At 42.1% G+C, this 24,852-nt stretch overlaps 1 protein-coding gene across 16 annotated transcripts in view; it reads left to right on the forward strand.

Moving 5' to 3' along the window:
• Positions 1-24,852, forward strand: part of Lpp (LIM domain containing preferred translocation partner in lipoma) — a 602,788-nt gene that overhangs the window by 281,850 nt on the left and 296,086 nt on the right. For 15 of the 16 annotated variants that reach the window (XM_076548645.1, XM_076548644.1, XM_076548640.1 and 12 more), the window contains one exon: positions 17,229-17,354. In XM_076548645.1, the coding sequence (XP_076404760.1) occupies positions 17,229-17,354 (126 nt within the window). The remainder of the gene's footprint in view (positions 1-17,228; positions 17,355-24,852) is intronic. The other variant, XM_042259107.2, reaches the window with a different exon arrangement.

Genomic DNA, 24,852 nt, shown 5'->3' on the forward strand with positions numbered 1-24,852 from the left:
TAAACAAGAAGCCTGTCGCCATGCTGGCTCATGTTCTCGAAAACAGAAGGGAGGTTGAGAAAAAATAAAGCAATGTTTGCCAAATGGAAAAGGACAGATCTGGGAGGGAGACGGTGTTGTTTTTGAAGCTCTTCATCTGAGCTTCTTGGTAACTTAAAAATGATGCCCGTGCCCTCCTCTCGGGCAGGAGTGAGTCGGATGTGAGAGTGACGACCTTGCTCTGGCTGTACATCAGCACCTTTAGATAGAGCTCAGTGCAGCTGATGCAGGGTGATCCCTGGGAACGGTTTTCTACTTTTTCCTTCTTCTTTCTGGTAAAACCTCATCTTGCCAATTCCAAATCATAGCTGGTAAATGTGTGTTTTATGTAGAAGTCTGTTTATATTTCCAGCCAGATTTTCAGCTCAGAGCCAGAAGACTGTCTACTAAGAATGACTACTGCAAGATCCTCAAGGCTGAAAGGGACTTGGGTGGTCATTGAATCCAAGCCTGGGGCCAGATTTCTCAATTAGAGCACATCAAGCACTCACTGAAGGAATTAATTCCTGACCCTCTTTGGAAATGGGGAGACTGAGACCCCAAGAGGTGTCTGTAGATAACCCTGGTTCTGACAGAACTCTCAGCCAGAAGCCTTTCCTCCTGGCCATGGCCCCTCCCCCATGTTGATTGTTTGTGGGGTGCACTTGGCTCCTCTTAGCCCTCTATTAAGCTGTAAGGCTCTCTGATGCAGAGTAAGGGCTTGCATGCCCTATCAGGCAAGAACAGGTGCTGCTGGAGTTTAACTTGGCTCTCTACATATTTGATATATGCTGCATAAACTTCCGTACAAAAGCAAAAAAAAATATTTAGTGCAAAGAAGTATTCTTGTCTTGAGAATTCACATTTTTATGGAAAGATGAATCTGAACACAAATAGGAGATTTGGTGTGCCTTTTTTTTTTTTTTTTTTTTTTTTTTTTTTTTTTTGGCTAGAATGAATTGAACTTTCCTGGCTGTAAAGTTTGTACTGGCCCCTCACAGTCCATGTATTCATTTGTTCTTTCCTGGTTCAGGAAAATGAGTAAAATGAATACACTCAGTAGGTAGACACATAACACTACAGGTGCTGTAGCCTCCGAACTTGGCCTCCTCAGTCTGACAATCCAAGTGTTCAACCTTTGGGCTTTGCTCCGAGTTAATGTCATAGTCTGTAAATTCTCCTTCCAGTCAGTGCATGAGCAGGCACACAGTGTTGCTCATCACTTGGAGGAGAGGACAGAATATCTTTTTTAAGGTATTTTAGAATATCTTTTAACAGGTCTTTTTTTTTTTTTTCCAGGAAATTAGACATCATACATTTTAGGTCTTTCTATTCTTTTAATTGGTAGGCTTTTGTTTTTTTTTTTAAATGTATGTAAGAAAAAGGTCACATATATAGTGAAGCAATGGTGATGGATAAAAAGATAGAGTAGATGTAAGACACACACACACAACACACACACACACACACAAGCTTGTACCACACATGGAGGGGGCAAACCACATGCACATAGTCCTACGCTTTGTGGTAGCTTCCCAAGCTCCCCGGGCACTTACCTGGCCTTCTATGTGACATTTTGTTTTGATCTTTCCATGATCTCCTGGAAACCACCTTTGACTAGGCCCGACTGTGTTCTGAACCGGCAGCTTGCTCCTCCTTGTCCGGTGTGGAGCAGTTGCTAGTCTTTGATTGTCTCTTCTCTGTTTGCATTTACTCAGGCCAGATGCTTATATGTTCTGTGTCTATTCAATGTCTCCACTGCAAAATATAGTTTTTTTATCCAACACTGTTAAAATTTTCATATTCAAACACAATCTTTCCCCTTACCATTTAGTTTTAGGGTCCTTCTTCCTGTACTCTAAGAAAATGTTGCACAAAGGGGCAGTCGGGGATGGACAGAGCCAGAGCAGGGGTGGTGGTGGGGTGGGGCAGCATACCACATAGAGCTGGTCAGCAAAGCTCTGGAAAGAGATGGGCATTTCCAAGGGTAAAGTGAACACAGTTTTGTGAACTAGGCTCAGAATTAGTAGTAAAAGGGAAGAAACCCTGTCCCCTAATTCCTGTCTGAAACGGATTACATAAGCAAATTCACCTTTTTTGAAAAGAATTTTAAAACAATATAGGTGTATGCTGGCTGAAAAATCACTTTCCTCTTTGCCCATCTTACACATTTTTAGGCATAATGAGCTCAGGTCCACAGCCATGGCCACCGTCCTTTTTGAGCTTACAGAAACTGGCACCTGGCCTTGACCAGAGTTTGGATGAAAGGTGGCCCAGAGGTCTCCTTTGCCTCTGCCCATGAATATGATGCGGAAGAGGAGAGTGATACAGAAGCAGGTCTACACTGCTGAGCCCGAGACGGTGGTAGTGGGGCCTGTTGTGGGATCTTGAACAGACTGACCAGCAAGAGCTCCAGCCCATTCTAAACCACGTGCATTTCCTTAGGGTGTTGTTACAAAGACATTTGATGCATGAAATTATATGAGAAGGCCTAGGATGCTGTTCTTCTCACCTTCACCCTCTTCCTTTTAGGTCAGTGGGCCCCAACTGATTGGTAGATAGTGGTCCTGGCTGATGGGCAGCAGTAAGGTGGTGGCTGGCTTGGTGATGTTCTCTTCTTTATATGTTTGTATTTGTAGATGTGTGTGTGAGTGTGGGTTTGTGTGTGGGTAGGTGGGGGGGGGTGTAGCCAGACTGGTGGGTTCTTTGAAATTTTTTGAATTTGATCAATATGATTTGCTAAAAGTGAATACCAGACTTTGCCTATTAGCTTTTTGTTCTGATTCAGCCTCTGGCTGGGAATTTAGACGAGCAGGGCAGGCTTTGGAAATCTTTACTTATAAATTCCCATGGACAGTGAGTCTGGTGCTGTTAGAGCTATTCTGGTAATTCCTTGAGAACATTGTTCCCCCCCCCCCTCCTCCTCCTCCTCCTCCTCCTCACTTATCTTCTTTTTTTCAAGGTGCCAGGAATAAAACCCAGGGCTTTATACTTGCCATGCTCCTGGTTAACAGCATCCACAACCAGTCTCTTCCTATTTTCACATTTACACTACTAAGTGTGTGTGTGTGTGTGTGTGTGTGTGTGTGTGTGTGTGTGTGTGTGTGTATCCCTATAATCCCAGCTCTTAGGAGGCTGAGGAAGAATTGTGTTTCAGGCCAGCCTGGGCTTATATAGCAAGGTAATGTTTCAAAGTCAATACAAACAAATGATGAATTCACATGTGTTGAACTTCGTAGGGTTTGATTCTGGAATATCTATGTACACCCAACTTTACCAAGCCAGTTATCTTCACAAATAATCCAGGATGCATCTGTGTTGTCAGTAATGGAAGCTTAGGTCCGTGGTCAAACAATCTCTGGGGAAGTTGATCCTGGCCAGTTTTGGTTGACTGTGAGTTAACCATTGTGGTTGGCTCTCAGCTGGAGTTGTGTATAGGGAATGAGTTAACTATGCTTGTATACTCCAAACATTTTCCTTGAGCCAGAGGAAAATGAACCTGTCCTTGGATCCTTTTGAATTTTTGCAAGTTCACATTCATGTTGTCTTTCCCATCATTAATTTTAATGGCTTCAAGACAGAATGGTATTTTTTTTTTATTTAAGAGGGCATTACCTATTTTTCTACTTACAAGCAGAATTATAAGGAAATCAAGTAATATAGATTAAAGATTTTCAAGGTTTTTTTTTAATCAAAGAAAAAGTATGCTCTATGTAGATGCTTTACCTAAAATATACAAGTAAAGCTTGAGCAGAACTTGCTTACTTTATCTCGTGTGTTATTAAGCCACCTTTTTGAGTGCTATTTTTAACACGATTATTCCTTAGGCTGGACTGTAGTCCACCTTCACTATGCCCTCTCCCTCACAGGCCTTCACGGCCCTGCTGGTCTGTGTTTGCTTTCTGGTGGATTTTCTTCCTGGGTCTATCCTTTGTGCGTGTGTTTACTGCTTCTGCTATAGTGAGTGCTCATCATGTAATTTGTGATTCATCAGGCTGGATGACTGGTCTGTTCCACCAATTTTTCAGTATTGGACAATCCCTTACGTCTGAGTAAAAGCCTATCTAAAAGTGTGATAATAGATTCAGATTTGCCGTATCTAAATACTACATGAAGCTCTGTCCTGTATCACGTACTCTCTGTTGCATTGATGGTTGTTGATGAGAAATTTGATATATTCCCACCCTAGCCCTTTTACATGTAACTTATGTCGCTCATTCATCAGTTTTGCTATACTTGAGGGGGAAAACATTTTAACCTTTCACTTGCCAAAATAATTCTTCCTTATAGTCTTGTTGTCATGAATTTTCAAATACTGCGTTCTCTCTTCTCTTTCTGGGACTTCTATAATGCATATGCTAGTCTGCTTCATTGTGGTCAGTGTTCCAGAAGTTCCTTTGTAACCCTGCTCAGTTCTCTTCAGTTCTTTTCTTTCTGTTCCTTAGCTTTTAGTATTCTGTAATGATAAATCTTCATGCTCACTGACATTCTTCTATCTGCTCAGATCTGCCTAGTGAGTGTTTTGTTTCTTACGTTATTTTTTTAAAATAGAGTTTGTCTTTTCTTTTTTTTCCTTATCAACAATTGCATTTTGTTTTTGATCTTTTTAAAACTTCATTGTTTATCTTTTTAAAGTTTTTTTCCTTAAGAAAATACAGTCTTTGCTAAATAATTTTACTGTGATGTATTTTATCTAGATTATTTCCTTTGGTTTATTTTTTACTCTGACTAGTCTATCCTTTTTTACTATGTTTTGTGATTTTTTTCTATTAATGTTGAAAAATGCTACAATGCACATTTTATACTGAAATATATTGGTACCTCTGGAAATAAGTTCCCTTCTTCCCTAGACTTTGCTGCATTTCTCTTTTCTTCTGTTTTTTTTGGGGGGGGGAGGTGAAGGGGGGAAGTGTTACCCTTGCTTGCCATTGTGTCAAGAATCAACCTTAGATCAATCAACACTTGAAGAGTCAGATATTTCTTGTGAGTGTCCATTCTCTCCTGAGCATGGGTAATGTCTGTCTGGTTTCATTCATGTATACTTGGTTTAAACATTCTAGACATCAATTTGTGTCCCCCCAAAACAGGAGACAGTGGAATATGCAGGGACATCATAAGTGGCTGCCCTTACATCCCTGGAAAGACACAGTGCCATAGTGGAAATATGGCGGCTGCCTCTGTGAGTAGAAGCAATTGAATCACTGCAGAGGTCTTCGGTAATTGGAATAGGAAGCACTCTCTGCCTTCCCTGCTCCTACAGAGAGTGGCCCCAGGAAGACTTGCATACTTGTTTGCCAGGGTGGGGATTTGGTTAGAAGGACTGTACTAAGGAACGAAATTAACCACAGTTTCCACCCAAGGCTTCTCCGCCTGGAAGTTGGAAGCCTTCAATAGACTCCAGAGTTGCAGATCTGTTGCATCAGACAGACTGTCATTGCTGCGTTTGTCTAATGGGGAGGACAGATTTCCTTCTGCTGTCTGCCCTCTGATTCCTCTGATCCATACCCCTGACTGGATCTTCTTCCTTCCTGTTTGTCCTTTTGGTGCCCAGTGAGACTTCTTCCTTCATCCTCTGTCTTCTCCCATTAGAAACGAGAATGCTGATGGAATCAACTCAGTCATCGTTCATCTGATGGCTGGATCTTGTTATGATTGCTGCTGTTTCAACAACTGTAGGACTCATCATTTATCCTTCAGTTCTTTTCATAGGAAAGCCACCTTTATATTCATACTCAATGTTCCACAAAGTTTATTCATCACCTTATTTCAAAATGTACATTTGGTTTGACCCACCATCGTATTTTCTAGTCTCCCACACTCTAAACCTTGGGGTTCCTTGATCATTGTTCACACATCCTGTTTTTGTCTTGTATTCATCAGCAAGATCTTTGGGCATAAGAATGATTCTCAGATTTGTTCCAGTTCATTTATTTCACTGCCCATCATTTTAGCTCATTCTTCCTCCATATTACAAGTGACTCATCACCTTTATTTTTTATTTTTTGTATTCCAGCTGAACATCCCTAAATAGTTAATGTTCATGAAATTGTTATTTCCTTCCTGTGGCTGGTTTACTTCCTGCCACATTAATTTTCTTTTTTTATCTAGCTGTTCAGAGCATACCATGACCTACCTTACTCATATCCTAGTGTTCTGTGTGTGGACTTTGCTCTTGATATGATGCTTCTTTTCTTAACAAATGCCAAGTTCATTTTCCATATTTCATTCATGCTGGCTGGTACCTCCTCATCTTTTGATTGGCCTGTAATCCTTTTCATTAAAAAAAAAATGTATTTTATTTTACACTCACTTCCTCATGTATGCCTAATGCCCATGTTCCTTCTCTGTGTCTGCCTTGACACACCTGATATCCCATGGCTTAATGATAAAAAGCTCCTAATAGTTCTTTACCCTCATATTCCCAGCTTCACATGTAAAATGTCAATTTCAATAATATTTTCCTAGAAAGGTCTTCTGTCTAGCAATGTCTCCCTCATTGTAAAGGCTACTATGAAATCTGTTAGGCTACTGTGATAATTGGTTAATCCTGCCTTATGGTCCTGTCATCTAATGTATGCCTCTTTGTGGAGTAATGCAATTAGTTCATGTACATTAATCCTGACTCTCAGCTGTATTTCATAAAACCAGATTACAACATAGTATGGAGGAGTCCTGTAGAAGTCATTTAATATCATCAATCATAAACTCTCAGATTTGACTGGTTCTTTTCTAGGAGGTTGTTCTTGTGATGAGGAGATGGGAGGCCCACATTTCTTAACTGGACCGCTTGCCCATGGCAACACAGTTACCAGGAAAGTTGACCATTAGCTCAGTGAGAAGTTTCTGTATTTCTGGCTATATAGTCTTCCTCTTATCTTCCTCTTCATTTGCTTTTTAGTACCTACATAAAATGCGTACCACAGTTCCTATATCATCCGTAGTCTCCACTTTGTTCTGAGGGTGTAGATTAGCAGCTGAGTTGATATTCATGGACTGGATGTTTGATTCCTTGATTTGACAGTCGGAAATTTTGGAGAGTAGACTACAGACTGTGTGCCACACTTATGTGCTTGGTGCTATTGTGAGCTGGCGAAGGGTTCACCATGTACCACTTCTCTTGACTTTGGGTGGTAAGGAAAGGAAACAGGAGAGGAAGTCATATACATCTTGAGCCAATCAAGGTTTTCTATTTTTAGTCTTTTGCTACTGTTTGGAAAGTACAGCCTCCGTGCATGGCAGCCTCGTGTGTGTTTCCTTAGTGCCGTTTCAAAAAGGGGGAAATAAATACGGGATTTTTTTTTTCTGTTAGTAGTGAAAATAGTAAAATCACGCAGATTTCCCCTTTTTCTGTTGGTGAAACCTCAGCCCCCATAGGCACAGATTCTCAACTTCAGCTGTGCATGTCAAAGCAAAGCACACAGAACAGGAGCCTGGAGCCAATAAAACCCAGTATAGTGAGATATGGTACAGAACCTGTAAGGGACAGTGCATCAGGGAGAACAGGGGGCCAGTGACAGTGGCAGGCTTGCCCAGTTAGGGGGTTGACCTCTCAGAAAGGGTGCTCAGAACTGGTTGGTTACACAGGGACATAGTGCTGCATTCTTTTTTTTTTTTTTTTGGTTTTTTGAGACAGGGTTTCTCTGTGTAGCTTTGTGCCTTTCCTGGAACTTGCTTGGTAGCCCAGGCTGGCCTCAAACTCACAGAGATCCGCCTGCCTCTGCCTCCCAAGTGCTGGGATTAAAGGCGTGCGCCACCAGGAGTGCTGTATTCTTATGCTAAATCTGTCCCTTCTCCATAACAGTCACGGTAACCTTTACTCTGAGTGTCACCCAGTGCCTGCCCCTGGTCCTGATCAATGGATTAGTCTCTTCAGCGGTTGGTTATGATTGCCTTTGAAGACTTTTTCTAATCTAAAGCTTTAGGGATTGCTAGAAAACAGTGAAAAGCTGCATGCTCATGCCTGTGATGATCTGATGTGTACTCCAAAGGGTGGGGCACCCCTGAGCAGAAGCAGCGATGGTAGGAGAGCTTGGAGTCTATAGAGGCAGGCTGTGGCTGGAAGTGTAGTAATGGCTCTGATATTGACCGGGGTGTGTGTGTGTGTGGGGGGGCTTTGAGAAAGTGAGCATTTTATGAAGGAGTAGCTATGTGAAGGAAGGCAGAGGCGTTGGGGGGGGGGGAGGTTAGCGGGGGAGGGGGGAGCAGGGCACAGGATCTTTGCAGGAGTCTCACTCTCCTCACGGTGGATGGTAAGACATGGTTTTGTGTTTGTGGAATCAGAATGTCCTCGGAGGCAAATGTGAATGTGTATTACTAGAAGAAATGTTGATATTAATCCCTCATTAATGAGAGGTTCTGTGCAGTCTCCGAATAGCACTGTGGCAGGAGGTGGAGGATAATGCCTTCCTAATTTGTGGATTTTGTCATATTGTTGTCTTTGTTCTTTAATGGAATATGCATTAAGCTCCAACAGGGTGCTACAAAGAGTGTCAGCTTATACTTGATTTTTCAGAACACTCACAAGATTTATAAACACCAATAAATGGGAAGTCACAGCACCCCTCGGAGGTCGTAAACATGTTTACCCTTTCTACAAATGAGAAGTAAAGTAGGCTGTGCTCAACCCGACGAGGGCTGTGGATGAGATCCAAAAACTGTTGGTTAGAGAAAAGTATTTTCCATCATTACGAATTGGATTAGAATGTATTAGTAAGGAATTATGCTTACATGTGCTTAGAGTTGTGGGGTTTTAATTAAATTGTTCCACTTACTGTTAGCATTTGGGTTAGCAAGAGGCTGCCAAACTATGCCATGATATTTCAAATTTAGTGTAGAAAAGAATTTGGAAAGAGACTGAATGCTTACCACCCAAGACTTTAGATTTATCCAGTCTAGGGGAGGTGCTTGGGCAGCACCTGTTAATAGATATCTCAGATACTTCTGCACTCAAAGACAGCTTAGCTTCCCTTAGTTCTTGCCTGAGTGTCAACACCATCTTTCCCTGGAACCGGGACTCTTTCCTTCATCTATTAGCAGTCTTCTAGAACTTACTTAGTGTGATCTTCGGTAGAAGCATTACCTGTTACCAGTTCCTGAGGACCTGTTGCTTGCTCAGCCTTCTGACTGGCATGTCTCTCCCTTCGCCCGGTCTGTAATTAATTGTTGTGGGTTTGTGATACTGTTCTCCTGTTTCTTAAATGAAAACCAAAAATGAAGAGCATATGAGTTCCTTAAAGAGTATATGTCTTTAAATCCTTCGCATTTAAATCCAGTGGGACTTAGATTTCACCTTAAATTTGAACCACAGACAGGAGAGTTTGTGGCAGTGAGCATGTCTTAAGTCAGTTATAAAACCTTTAGACTTTGTTGAAGTGAAATATGACTTACAGATAAAATTCACGTCTGAAGAGGGGAGAGGTGGGCAGGCAAGGCGGAATGAGCAGTTCAGCTTTTCATTATTCCTTTGTTTGCTGATTTTATTAACACGGACCCAGCACTGAGCCATTGCTGAGGGCACAGTAGGTCTTTGATCATCATTGACTCTGAGTAGTCGGTGAACAAGAAAGCATTTGTCAGCAAGGCCTGCAAGGAGCCATGGGCAGAATTCTGGACAAGAGGAAGGCTTATTAACTTGAGACGAGAATAGTAAGACTTGAAAAGACATCATCCCTTGTCACCTTCAGAATTTCTTCATCCTCTGGATGGTGACATCACTTGTCATGGCCGTCCGTTAATTTGTAATGCACCCACAGGATAGGTACTTGCTTAAGTCATGACTATTAGTTACGTTGCAGAATCACACTCATTCCTGACTAGGGTGAGATCAGTGGTTTTCTGATTTTGTCTCATACTCACTTTTTATCAATGGTAACCTTGGGCATAAAAATAGGAATTCCTGTTGGGAGTGTTAATGTAAACTCTCTGAGCACTTCCTAAAATATATGTGATTCATCTCATGTGTTTGTTCCCACATCAACACTGAGTCCCAAGATGTAATTACCCATGCCCACTCTCTGCTTCGTCATGGGGCTGTTTATCCTTTAACCGGCCACATCTGGGAACAGGGCCAAGCTCCTTGTAAGATCTGTCCATGTGCATGGTGATCACCCATGACCCTTTGAGTCCGACCTCGCTTTGTTCTTTCCCGAAGAACAGTCTTGTTGCGGGCATGATTCTGTTGCACTGGTTCCAGAGTCTTCATGTTCTTCAGCTAAGCGACTTAAATAGTGTTCTCCATACACGGTCTTCCCAGTAGTCTTTTCGTCCTGGAAGCCCTGTCTGATTTCATTCCTTTTCTTCTCTCCCTATTTTTGATTTATTTTTCTCTCATGTCTTTTGCCTCATACACTTACCCACATGGATTCTGCCTTCCAATGAGATTTTTAGATGAATTAGCACTGGGAGGACTGGTCTCCCTTCTTTCTCCTTCCTTCTCTGTGTCTCTTCTCCACCCCTTCTCTTTCCTTGGTCTTCCCTTGGTCCATTGCCATCTTCTTGCTTGTCCATTGTGCCAGCACACTCTGAATATGTAACACCATTTCCGGAAAGTGAATGAAACTGGCTTACATCGGGAATAGATGTTAAGTGAGATGGTATCAAAGCGTGGGTTTCTTTTGGAAATGAGAGAGAGAGAGAGAGAGAGAGAGAGAGAGAGAGAGAGAGAGAGAGAGAGAGAGAGAGAGAGAATATGCACATGTGTGACTGCACATACAAGTATGCGTCCATGTGTGCGGAGGCTAGAGGTGGCTGATTCAACTAGGCTCACTGGCCAGTTATCTCCAGGAATCTGTTTGTATCTGCCTCCAGCCCCACTCCAGCCCTGGGACGATTGGTGCTTAACCACCATTCCCCCCTTTGATGTAAGTGCTAAGAATCTGAACTCAGTTCCCTATGCTTCTGGGGTGTGCTGGCTAATCTCTTGTCAACTTGACACAAACTAGAGGTATGTGATAGGAGGGAACCTTGATTGAGGAAATGATCCCATAAGACCTGGCGGTCAAGCATTATCTTAATTAGTTATTGATGGGGAAGGGCCCAGTCCATTGTGAGTGGTTCTATCCCTGAGCTGAGTAAGCCATGGGCAGCAAGCCATGGCCTCTGCATCAGCTTCTTCCTCCAGGTTCCTGCACTGTTTGAGTTCCTGTCTTGACTTCCTTCAGTGACGAACAATGCTATAGAAGTATAAGCCAAATAAATCCTTTCCTCCCCAAATTTCTTTGCTCATGGTATTTCATCATAGCAATGGTAACCTTAACTAAGAGATGGAAAAGCACTTGACCAATTTACCATCTCCCAGCACCCTGGAGCTTGCCTTTTTATGTGCTTATATCTATGACCTCATGAGTTCATTCAATTTCAGCTTGGCTGTGGACAGGATCTTCCCTGGTTTACATTCCATTTTGGTGTAAAACTAAGTGTAAGGACTTTGTAGAGAGACATTTGCAGCTCTAACTCCATGTCTTGTATTTCCTGCATGGATGGCCTGAAGTGGTCTCCTTCTGATCTTTGGTATTTAATTCTGTTAAACATAGATAGTAAAATATACAGGTTTCTAAGGTTGCTGGGATACTTAGTGGGATATTTGTGGAGCTTTTCTAAGTGTCACTCCGTCTGTTGACAAAGCCAGTGTAAGAGTGCCTGTGCAGGCTGAGGACAGTGGACCAGATTCCTGGGTAATGACTGTTGCTGCCGCAAAGGATATTTCTCAGAAGGGGAAAAGAAGTTAGATAAGGAGAAAGTAGCATCTAGACTTGGGGTGCTTCTTTGGCGATGTTTCAGGGTATGTGTGGGGAAGAGGGGGCATCTTTTAGCCCTTTAGCACTGTTAAGGAGCTATTATCTTAGACAGGCCAAACTATCTCTTTATGAGAGTTTTATCATGGATGAAGGGGGTTGTTCAGGAGCTATCTGAGTGCTCCTTGCCTTCAGGTCTACCATTTCGTTAGCCTGCCTGCCCTTTTCTATTCTGATCGTTGCCAATCCCTCTCCCGAATATGCCTTCTCTGCACACCCTGATTAGTGGCTGTCTTTATTTATTATTGACAGATTTTCAAGTACCACTCCTCATTTATTAACTTGTAAAGAACTTGGATACTTTTACAGTAGTAAAAGCTGATGGAAACCACCTGAATTAAGTCAGTCTTCGAAGTTGGGATCACAAAATGTGATTTCTGGGTTAGCTGACAAGCTTCTTGGTGTGCTGTGGTTAGAAAGTCAGGTATCATGCTTGTAATTTCTATCCAGCTTGTCAGATCTGAATCTACGGGCCAGGTAAATCCACTTCATTCAGGTTTTATAAGATAACTTGACCTGACAAACAAAGCTAGCCCGTGCTAGAAGTAGAGGGGAATAAAAAGATTCGTCACCCCAGCATGTGGCTTTTGATTCACTTCTGAGTGTAAATTAGTAATAGTAGATGAAAGGATTCCTAGGATGGACCAGTGTTGAAACATGGAAACATATGTGAATATGCATGTGTTACTGCCAACATGCTGAATTTCTCTGCTGTGATAAGAATGTTGTCAAATTTGGGCTTTGGGAGAGCCTGCAGGCTGAGATGGTCTCAGCTATGGAGGGAGGTGTTGGGACCACATTTTATTAAGGCTTTAGCTGCAGCCTCAAGTAGAATTTGCAGAGATGGGGTGCAAATGGGATGAAATATTTATTCTTGGGAATAGATATATGAATATAATTCCTTGTTTATTTTTACAAACTATTTCAATTAATTTCTAGTAAAAATGTTAAGTATGAGGAATGAATAAATAAATATAACCTCTCTGCCTTTCTCAGTGCTGGTGCCCCCGTCTTTTGCCCTTAGTTAGTAGGTTAGCAACATTTGGGCTAAGGCATGTTCTGTCTTGGTCAGTCTGTCGGTATAGTTCACCTGTATTTCTCTCACATGCCCCATGTTTCCATTTGTTTGCCTCTGTTTCTTATTCTGTTTCTATGCTCTTGCCATGGTGGAGTCACCTCCTTGTCACTCTGCTAGTGACACTGAAGATTATGGTTGTTTTTTTTTTTTCCCCAAATGATATAATGCTCTTCACTTTTAGTTGGGATTTAGTCATGTGCCTATCTTTGTGGAGTGAATGGCAATAGCTCTTGTGGCAGATTACATCTTGTGGACAGTTCCATCGTGGGGAGCATGGGGTTTGGATACCCCTCCTTAGCCCTGGCTTTTATCTTCCTGTCTCATTATTGTAGTCTAGTCAATGCTGTAGTGACGGGCTCCGCATGGCTATGATGCAGGGGCGGAGTGGGGGGAGGGGAGGCCCTTGGCATCGGTCCTTTGCCCTCCCTTTCTGTGCTGGGCCCTCTTTGTCACCATCTCTTTTTCTTGACCAAGCACGGGGAAGTTGAAAGTCCTCGCAGTTGCAAAAAATGAAAGGTCAAGAAGACTGAGAGCAGACATCTCTCTCTTCATCCTTCTGCTCGGGGATCGAAGGGTCATGTTTCAGAACAAGTCCATGAGGTCCTAAGTGTAGATGTAACCAACGGTCTTATTAAAATAAGAAACACAGAACCAATGTAAAAGAGAAAGCCAAGAGGTCAGAGCTCAGAGCTAAAATCTTACCTCCTGCAGTGCTCCTACCTCCCCGAAAGAGAGCTGCTTCCTGTGTGTCTGTCTTTAAATAGTCTTTCTGTTCTGCCTTCTCATTGGTTGTAAACCCAAACACATGACTGCCTCGTCACTGCCTGTAAGTACCGCCCTCCAAGGCCTAAAGGCATATGTCTCCAATGCTGGCTGTATCCCTGAACACACAGAGATCTACCTAGCTCTTCTACCAAGTGCTGGGATTAAAGGCATGCGCCACCGCCGCCGCCGCCGCCGCCGCCGCCGCCACCGCCGCCGCCATGCTCTTGCTATGGCTCTAATAGCTCTGACCCCTGGGCAACTTTATTTATTAAGATACAATGAAAATCACATTTCAGTACAAATAAAATACCACCATACCCAAGAGGGTGTATGAGTTGCCGACGTTGCTGATGAGTTCCCTCTAACCCTCTTGAATGGCTGTAACCCTTCCTGTCCCCTCAGCATTCGTCCTAAGGATTGACTCCCCAAATAATGTGCATGCAGTCTTGTGTCACAGGCATTGTTTCTCAGGGAAGCCAGACTCAGACAATGGGATCTTTCTAGTTTTGACTGGAGAATGTGGGAACTCCTTACAATGGCCTCTTTATTAGAGTGCCTGCGATATCTAGAACAAACGTCAGGCAGAGCATCAGGAGACTCTTCCTAGTTGTTCTTTAGCCTCTGGTAAGTGTTTTAACCATTGGATGACTGGCAGAACCACAGTGAGAAGGTGCCATCATGTTTGAAAGAGTGAGGGATTCAAGACTGTTTTATGAAGAGCAGAAGAGTGTGTAAATCCAAAGGTACTGAGAGTGGTGGAGAGTATCAAGAAAGGGAGTTTTGGTGGGAACTTGGGCAGAAATCCAGGGATGGAGCCAGGATACAAAAAAGACATCTGGGAAGGAGAAATGTCCTTTTCTTGTTCATAATGAGGCTCAAAATGAGACACAAAGCTATTATATGAAGTCTGGTAGGGCAGCAGGGGGTTGTTCCTGTAAAAGCCACTACAATGAGGCTGGGGCTCCTTAGTCAATTACATCAACCTAATCTGAGAAAGGGAAATGGGGATCAGTCCCATCATAGGAGGAGAGCACAGGAGACTGGAGCCGGTGGAGGGCTACAAGCTTGGGCTGGTTGCACTCCATAATTACTCCTTTCGTTGTATGGCTCAGGTTAATCCTGTGACTTAGGTCTCTGTGGTTAGAATCCTGTGACTCAGCCTATAAGCAGCTGTGTATTTTGTTCTACAGTAACGTATAGAAGTTGAAGACCTGATTATATCCTGTCTCTTTGCTGATACCCCAAGGGAACACTTAATGAGTGATGCTTACCTCAAGAAGAAGAAGAATTAACAATAGCTATATTATGCCTATTAATTTATAGTTACTGGTTGCCATAATTAATGCTATTTATGAAAATCATCGTAATTATAGCACTTTACAATTTACAAAGTATGTTCCCATCCACTTTCTTATCTGAGTCTTTAACAGCTCTCTGGTTGAGGCAGGGCAGATGATGGTCTATTTACTTTCCAGACGAGGAAACTATGGCTCAGGGAAGCATTTAACAAGACTCTGATCCGGCGTCCTTCCCCTTTGCTGTTCTAGCTATGTGTATGTATGGACGCACCTATCAAATTTTTGCTTATGGTAATTTTAGGTCCATACACAGGAAAACCAAATTCACTTGGTTCTCGGTGGCCTTCCTGTGGAGTGGTATGCAATGCCTTTTCATCTAGTGTCATCTCTGGCTGTGCAGAATTGTTCTCCTACATGTCCAAAGTTAAAGAGATCTTTGTCTTTACTTTTTGGAGATGTTCACAGTATTGCATTGTGGGTAAAGATAAGGCCCAGTGATAGAGACATTGGTATTATTTCTCTAATAAAAATTCATCAGCCTTGGTAGTTTACTCATGCATGGGCCAGTGAGATGGTTCAGTGGGTAAATGTATTTGCCGTGCAAATTCAATGACCATGACCTAGGTTCTATCCCTAGAGCACGCATGGAGAGAATGAACTCCATAAAGTTATCTTCTAAACCCCAGTGCAGGCTATGGCCTTTGGGTACCTATACATGTGCCCACTTGAGAGCGCATGCACACACAGACACAGACACAGACACAGACACATACACCTCACTCTAAAAATAAATAAAATAATATAAAATTTAAAAATTGAGTAAGATTGAAACTCAGATTCTGACAAAACAAGAAAGGTACTGAATGAAAATCCTTGGAATATTGACAGTGTCTTTATTCATTGATACTTTTTTTTTTTTTTTTAATGCCAGCTGAAGCATTTGCACAGTTCACACCCTGAGCAAGACTATGGGGAAATAGTGTGGCCAAAGCAAGTTACACCTTTCCTTTCATCCATCTTGCATTACTGTGGGCACGAGAAGGGCTGAATACAAGTGAATCTAAAAGACAATGTTTGGATGGTACTTGATATGACTAAAAAGTAAACAGTGCAGACTGAGGGGGTAAAATGACAAAGTGTTCTCAGCAGTTTGTCCCAAGTGGCAAAATCACATGATGCCTATTGTAGTCAACTTCCTGACAGGTACCCATAGTTAAAGAGGTTTCACACACAAGGATGTAAGGTGATCTTCTAGTGTAGGGCCTATGGAGCTGATGCCCAACTTTCAACACACGTGTAGCTGATCCTCGAGGTTTGCCTGATGTGAACCCAGGGCTGTGGGGGCTTAGTTTGTGCGGACTGTCTTTGTGTAGGTGCTGACCAGTATATCAGACTCCAGTCATGTTGCCTTGCCACATTTAAATAAGTTCTAAGACCCAGGCAAAGTGGCACGGTGGGGAAATGACTCAACAAAGGGAAGAAGTCAGATTCGTGTGCATGGTTCCTGATGGTGTATGTTTTATACGAAGGATGTTTGCTTTAAAATTGTAAGTTTAATACCTCGCTCTTCTTCTACACCCAAGGGACACCTCCTTGTTTGTCTCCTTGCTTTGAGCTGTAGGCAAACTTTTTGCTTGCTTTTCCCAAGTATGCTCAGTCCTAGGTGACCTGCCTCCTGTGCAGCTCTGTGGCCTCAGTCCTGAGTGACCTGCCTTCTATGCAGCTCTGTGGCTACAGTTCTAGGTGACCTGCTTCCTGTGACCACAGACAGTCCTAAGTGACCTCTTTCTACTTCATGTTTTATGAGCTCTGCTTGGGCTCCTCTCACGTGTACATGTCTACTATCACTGACAGATAACAAATAGTTTCACAGTTCATGGTACCAAGCATTGGTTTTTCTTATAGGACACAGTTTCCCCTCCTTATCTACTGCGTCTCCAGTAAACCATCAGTGATTTCTGAGTGCAGAGGGCCTCCATGATTCTGGTCCTATAGAGCAGGCATTGGGGCATTAATTTCTTCTACTTAAATCTTCATCAGAGTGTCTAAATATATGATGTTAGAAGAAAACATTTCAAGTTTTTTTTTTCTGTTTTCTTATCTGTCAAAAAGTGATAATTTTCTTCCTGCCCACCTTATTAAGATTTGATGAAAACTTAAAAAAAAAAAAAAAAAGGCATATGGGAACAGTGCAAAAGAGCAGATTATAGCATGAAATATTTGAACTCATGCTGTTATCTGTGGAGGTTCATTGAATTTTAATGTGTATGTTTTTAGCAGGGAAATCCTGGAGGCAAGACCCTGGAGGAAAGGCGGTCCAGTCTGGATGCCGAGATCGATTCCTTGACCAGCATCCTGGCTGATCTGGAGTGCAGCTCTCCCTATAAGCCTCGGCCCCCACAGGTGAGTGCTTTCCACATTGGTCCAGCTGTGGTCTCCACTCTATTGGGAAAATGAAGTGTGTCTTAGAGCCTTTCATTCTTTTCTCCAACTCCTGAAAGCCAGTGGTCCAAGATGCCCCTCACCCCCGAATCTGACAAGAGCTCATTGTGTACCCTAAGTCACAACTTTCCGGTACCCTCTCCCAAACGCATCCATTATAGGCATGCACCACCATGCTAAGAACAGTTAGTCTTTATTAACTCTCAACTCATGCTAGATAACCAGCGGTAACTTTTATAAACGTGTATTGTCGGCATCTTCCTTAAAAAACAACCCAGTGGTGCTTCACAGGGCTGTTATAGGAAAGCACAGCCCATTTCATGGCTGTGCTCGGTTTCTGAACCCGTCTTTGTGGATATCCACTTACACATTGTTGCAGTCTCTACATATATGACTTGGCATGCATGTCTGTGTAAGATTCTAGCGAGGGGCTGTCTTTTCTAAGACAGTTCCTTATGTTGTCTGTTGAGGAAGCATCTATCTTTGTTGCTGCTGTTAGTAGTAATGATGAATGCTATAGAGGACTTGAGACTCCTAACAGGTCGATTCCTACACTAAAGTGAAAGACTATTTTCTGTTTTTGTTTTTTCAAGACAGGGTTTCTCTGTGTAATTTTGGAACCTGTCCTGGATCTCACTCTGTAGCCCAGGCTGGCCTTGAACTCACAGAAACCCGCCTGGCTCTGCCTCCTAAGCACTGGGATTAAAGGCATGTGCCACCACTGCCCAGCTGAAAGACTATTTTTCTATCCTTTCCCTTCCTCCCCTCTGAGACTAGGTCTTGGCTGGCCTAGAACTCACTATATAAACAAGGCTGGCTTTGAACTCATAGAGCTGCCTCTCAAGTCCTGGAATTAAAGGCGTGTGCTACCACATCTAGCCTTTTGGAAGTTTGTGAGTGAATTATACTGGTACAGAAGCCTGGATATGACAGATTTTCCCTAGACTGAGAGGAATTAAGTGGAATCAGTTATTGTGTTTTTAGTGTAAATGGAGCACTGTTCAAAGTCCCTTTCCTATTTTTGCTTACTCCATTCAGAAAGTGGATATTTTTTTGCATTTTCTTTTATTATCTGCATTTTTGGAACTGACATTCTATCACTGGAGAGCACCCTCCACTTGGATAAGTATTGAAAGGGTCAAATACGTTGCAGGGCTCTGTGTTCTCAGAAGCCAAGTTAACAGGATTCCAGATGCCAGAGTTAGGTAGGACCTTTTGTCATAGCGTGGTTCAACACTAACGTGCTTTTACATTTCTAATTGTCAGTACACACAGCACTGTGTGCCCTGCTCTTGTTGGTGAACAGGGGCCATTGTATGGTCCCTGACCCTTTAACAGATTCCAGAGCAGTCCGGCTTCTCTGTTGTCTAATCACTCCCTGCTCATCTTCATCGAAGATTGAAGTGTCCGTGTTAGACACGTCCCTACCACCTTCCCTACTCATAGAATGAGATTGGCAGTTGTATTGGGGACAAAAGGCAAGACAGACAAAAGATGTGTCTGGGTTGGCTTCGCCGTTTTCCACCGTGCGCGTGGACTTCATTTCTTAGTCATTGCTGGGTCTCCACCCAGCAGGCATGGCGGCTCTTGTGGGGAATCGGGAGGAAAAGGAAAATGTGTTTTGGGGAGCAGCGTCAAAGGCCTTGGTAGTTGTTGACTAGGAGCTCCTGGCACTGTGTGAGATAGACTGCAGCTGCTCTGGCAGGGGCACAGGGCGACAGCGATAGGTTTTTAAGAAGGTGGCAGAGTCTGAACAGTCTTCCCCAAAGGCTCGTGAATTCAGCGAGAGACTCGGTAGATCAGTATCAGTGCAGACCCGGGCCAGGGTGGGGCCTGCAAGCATATGAGACGATGTATGGGAAGCCAGTCCACCAATGGCCTGCCTTGACTTCAAGGTCCTGGATGAGTTTGGATGCTAAACTGAGATTTTAGCTTGTCAGTTATAGAGAGTAGAAGAAAGTTCTTGAAGGATCTCAAACAGGGGAAAGCTAAAATGTGTTCTGAACAGAAATGCTGAAAACAAGGCCAACTCAGAAGGTACAGGGGGAAAGACGGAACCACCTTCTAGAAATGATGCTTACATTGTCTCCTGACCTTAACTAATTTTATAATTCCAACCAATCAGAGAAATAATACCATATACCTAATTTCTCAGGATAGCAAATCCATTCCCTGCCAGTAGACCCAGCTACCTTCTGCAAAATGCTTCTATGCACTCATTTTAAGCAGGGTTTTTGTTTAGCCTGTTTTTACCCCTGGAGACTTCTTATTTCCCCCTCCAGTTTTCTTCTATTGAAATTTTTTTCTAATAATATTGTGATTACAATTTACTATCCCCTAACTCCCCTGAGAGTCTTTCCGCTTTTCCTCCCATCTGAATCCATGCCCTTTCTCTCTCTCTCCCTCCTTAGAAATCCAAGAGGCATCTAAAGGATAATAATAGAATTAAGACAAAACAAAAGCAAACAAACTGGGATAGAACAAAACAAACAAAGATAAAGCACAAGAAGCACATCTAGATGTAGAAACGCACACACTCATACACACGAGAGTCCCATAAAAACACAACACCAGAAGTCACAATATGTATGCAAAGAACGTGTGAGTCAAAAGAGAGAGAGAGAGAGAGAGAGAGAGAGAGAGAGACAGAGACAGAGACAGAGACAGAGACAGAGAGAGAGGAGAGAGAAATGCCCCATCAAAACATGATGAGACAAAGAAGCTCCAAAGATGCTGCTGTGTGGGAAAGACTCTGCTGGGCACTTTCTCCTTGATGTGATATTTCTCCTTTAGTTCTGTGTCCACACATGCCTCCCATAAAAACCAGTGCATTTTGATTGGTCATTCAGCTGTGGTCTTACTGTCTGAATAGCCTTCCTGTACACACAAACTCATTATCACTGACAATGTGGACAGCAGTTTACTGATTGTGAAGCACGTACACATGGCTTTTCTCTTGAGCCGTCTTGCTCTCTGAGGCCCAGGTAGTGCACATGTTTTATGGACAGAGCAGTCAAGAGATTGGCGGTGAATGACTTATGTTTGTGACTTCTGTGTGAATACAGCTGGACACAGAGCTTAGACTTTTGCTTCACTCTCTGTTCTAAAACCAGATTAAGACTTTGGTTTTTATTTATTTTTAATTGTTTTACTACTGGAAAATCTCATGAAATAAGTCACACAAGTGACATTGTTCCTTAGGAATCACTTTCCCATAAAAAAAGAAAGCAAAACATTCATGAGGTTAAAATAATAATTAGGATGACCTCTAAGTTAAATAATTTCATAATTAGATTGAAGTCTACTTTCAGTGTGTCTGTTCCATTCTCAAATCAAAGCTTGGTCTAGTCTATTCTTTTCAATTATTCTAATTTAGGAAAGCAAGAGTTAATTAGCTCTCGCTCCTCCAGAATTATCTTTACTCCCGTGGAACTGAAGTAGATACGTTAGTATTTATTGGCTAACATAATTATATGCTGTGAGAACAATAATCACACACTTAAATATCAAAATATGTGCCAAGAGCAGATGATGTCTGCTCTAGACCGTGTTATGTTGCTGCTAAAAGGCACCTGAAATGTTCTCGAAGAATAGACTTTCATATCTAACTTTGATGTTGTCTATTTTTGAGGCAAACCAAATTTCAAATTCAAAACCTAGTGAGTCACCTGACCACCTCAAGTAGGTTACTAGGTCTCTGGTCCCTCACTTCAAGCGCTCATTGCGTTTTCCTAGTTTGTGTCTGAATCACCTTCATATGGCTACTTTGACTCATGATCTGCTGAAAATGATGCATCATGTATAATGCCTGTGCAGGAAGAGGTCCCAGAGAGCACATTCACATAATGACTTTGAAAGTGCCTGTGCTCTTGACACATTTTACAAAACCATTTTTTTTCCTTCTTCTTTTGAAAGGAGCATCTCCCCTCTTAAAGTTGCCCAATGTTAGTTCTGCTTAACTCTATCTTTGTGTCTCTTCGGCAATGTGGCTGAACTCCGTTTATTGAAGATATCAAGGTGTGTGTGACTATGTCCCTGCTCTGGAGAATTCCTAATCTTTTAGGGCAGAGAGACAGAGAGGTCATCTACAGCAATCGGAGAAGGACCTCACTATGCTCTTTATATTGCTGTGTGCCTCACCATGTGCTGAAGCTGTTCTTGGCTGCATCTGTTCTGGGGAGGACCACCTAATTTGAGAAGTTACAGTAGTGATGAAAGTGATCATCTTGTTTGAAGAGTAGATTATTGCGAACGGCAGTATAATGTGTGCGGGCTCCAAAGGAGGAGGGCAGATTTCAAAAACTCAGATGAGCTTAGGGCCTAGAACTAGTCTCACTGCCTAAGACTTTCAGTGTAAAGAGGAAAGTTTTATTAGGGAGAGCAACAGTATTTCTGGCTACAGTGGATTTAGATGTAATACCTTTAGTGAAGTTTACTTCATGAACACACACACACACACACACACACACACATACACACATATATATACATACATACATATGTATGTATGTGTATTTATATCATACACATAGATAACATGTATATATAATGTTTGATATATCATATAACCTATAAAATATTTTTAGCAAAGTTTACATGGTGAATATCATGTATAAGTCATACAAACTATAAAAATCAATATAAAAATACATTTGTCAAAGTGAATATCATATATATTATAAGTCATATGAACTATAAAAAATATAAAAATACATTTGTCAAAGTTTACATGATTAATATATACATAATATATTTTGTATAAACCATATATGTAAAACACCTGTTGCAAAATTTACATGATGGATACACAGACACACACATACACAGACATACAAACATATCCATGACACTTCATGAAATTATACAATTAGACATCTTAGTGTTTAGAATCAGAATTGACAAGCATTTCCTAATGTGTACTAGAGAATAATTGTAGAATAGACATGAGAAATTGAAAGGAATTCTAGGTGAACTCCAGCCCAAGATGATCAAAGAATATCAGGGCTTATTAGGCTCTTAAATCATGTAGCCAAATTCATAATTTACAGGTAAGGAGTTTTTGTCCACACAAGGAAAGACCGTGGTTCTAGAAGACTTATTTAGTAGCTGGCTGAGGAACTATTTTCATTTTTTTTTTCTGGTACATAATAAAGCAGTTGTCAGTGATGACAGCAGCCAGCAAGCACAATTCCATTTAATTCTTCATTTTATTTCCTAAATTCTATGTTTATTGTCCTTTCCTTTTACTATCCTGGCAGTTTATCAAAGGATTAGATGTACCAAAAGGATATGACACAGGTAAACAGAAAATATAAGTAACTACTTTATCCTTCCGCTAACCAGGCCCATCTAGTGACTGTCTTGGTCATGGTGGTTGTCGTGTAGACTCCTAGTTGGAGCCACTCTGAGTTCATGCTGGAGTATGTCTTCTAGAAGATGAGAGTCAAGTGTGGATTTAGGATTAGTGTTTTATTCTCCGGACAGAATCAGGACTAAAATGCACATCTTCATTCTTATTAATGAGTCAGTCTTTTCTTCATACACAGAGTTTATTAGGGTTGCAGATGACATTTATGTTACATGGATACATTTTTGTTGGATATATTAATATGCTACTGTAACAGTATTTAATGACTTTTTTCAATAATAATGCATTTGAAAAGATCCAAAAGGATTTCACTGTTGTCATTTGGACTAGTATAATATTGTGAAATTACAGAGTTATTTGTGATTAAGGAAGAGGGACAAGAAGAGGGTGAAAGGGAGACAGGAAGGGGATAGAGAGAGCGAGCACCCCATGATGCTGACTGATAGTTCTAAAGTTCTTATAGACTAAACCGTGCGGAAAGTGACAGCACAGAGGGACAGCTTTTGTCTCATACCATTTTCTCTTTGACTCTGGTCTTGATGCGGGCCTCCTAACCCTGGAGCACTCATCATGGATGGCAGTAGTCTTTCTCATTATGAGGTGACTCTTGGTGAGCTCTTGGATGGGGATCCCTGAGAAGACAGAGCTGTGATTTAAAGGTTGGATTTTCAGTTCTGCCTTCCTTCCTTGGAGGTAGGGAGAAGAACTGGGATGGAATGCCTTTGATGAAGGCTATAGAGATCCCCAAAGATTGAGGTCAGAGAAGTTCCTAGTTGGTGAAGATATTTCATGTGCCTGGGGATGGATGTCCTTAGTTACACAGGGACAGAAGCTTCTGAATCTAGGGCCTTTCTAGAACTGGCTCAGAACTTCTCTTGCATGGAGCTTTTCATCTACATCCTTTACCATGGCCTCTATAATTCATTGCCCAATGTAAGCTGTTCCTTGAGCCACTCTGGCAGATGATGAAACTCAGTAATTTGCTAGGATCACCACATTGGAGCCAAGTCATGCAGAAATAGAAGCAACTGATGCTCAGTACTTGTGATTGGCATGTGACTGTGCACAGCCTGTGGGATTGGACGGTCTGCAGTGATTAAAGGTATGTGCTGTCAGGAGTGAATTGAACTGTTGGATATTCACCGGGTGACAGAGAACTGATCGATGAGGGGGAAAATGGACATCAAAGTGAAGATTTTATTATGAAGCATACATTCAGTGAACATACAAAAGGAACACATTTTCCTTTGTTGACTAATAGGAAACAGTTGGAGAGCTTTTAGAGGCCAAGGTTATAATCGCTCTATCATTGGCTGCTTTGTGTCCAAGTCTGCAAAGGAAGAAGAGCTCTGCTTCTTCACTGCCATGGGTTACACCCCAGGAAGAACTTCCTTGATATGAACTGGTCTCCAGCACTAATCTGGGACTTCATTGTTGTACTTGAGGTTATTAGCACATGTCTGGAGTTTGCTTTCAAAGGCAGGGTGTTGAAGCTTGGCCTGATTTCTTCTGAAGGAAGACTCCTTGTCCTGAAACTTCTTAGTCTCTTTGGCAGCTGAGTACACACATGTGTCATGTTGATACGGATACAGCTTTAAGTGCAACCTCAGCCCTCCCACACTGGGTTCATTTCATAGAACAGTAGCCTATGAGGCAACCTGCGAAATGCGGTCAGGGTGCATGTGTTGCAGGGAAGGGTGATTATTAGGAATTCACATGGCTTGAGGTGTTAGGTCCAGTCATCAAGATGGAGTCTTGTGGTGCCATGGATAGTGTCTTCTCTTGTGCTCCCATGTTCTAGCTTGCAAGAGGGAGGAGCAGCCACAAGAGAGATTTACTAGTAATTAAAATTTTAAGGTTTCATATTATTCAGTGCAACCTAAACATGCTGTTTACTGGGAGATGAACGGTGCAGCTGCTTGTACTTGGTGAGGAGGCATGTGGTCCTTGCAGACAAAGGATTTTACTTTTGGGGTGGCCGGGAAGTACCTTCTTGAGAACTGTGATATGAGCATGGTATTCTTCTCTGTTGAAGCAGAGATTGGGATAGTGCCATAACCATATTCCTCTTCCTGCATTTTCTTGTGAAAC

Source organism: Peromyscus maniculatus, chromosome 12, assembly GCF_049852395.1.
Source record: "Peromyscus maniculatus bairdii isolate BWxNUB_F1_BW_parent chromosome 12, HU_Pman_BW_mat_3.1, whole genome shotgun sequence".
NCBI lineage: Eukaryota > Metazoa > Chordata > Mammalia > Rodentia > Cricetidae > Peromyscus > Peromyscus maniculatus.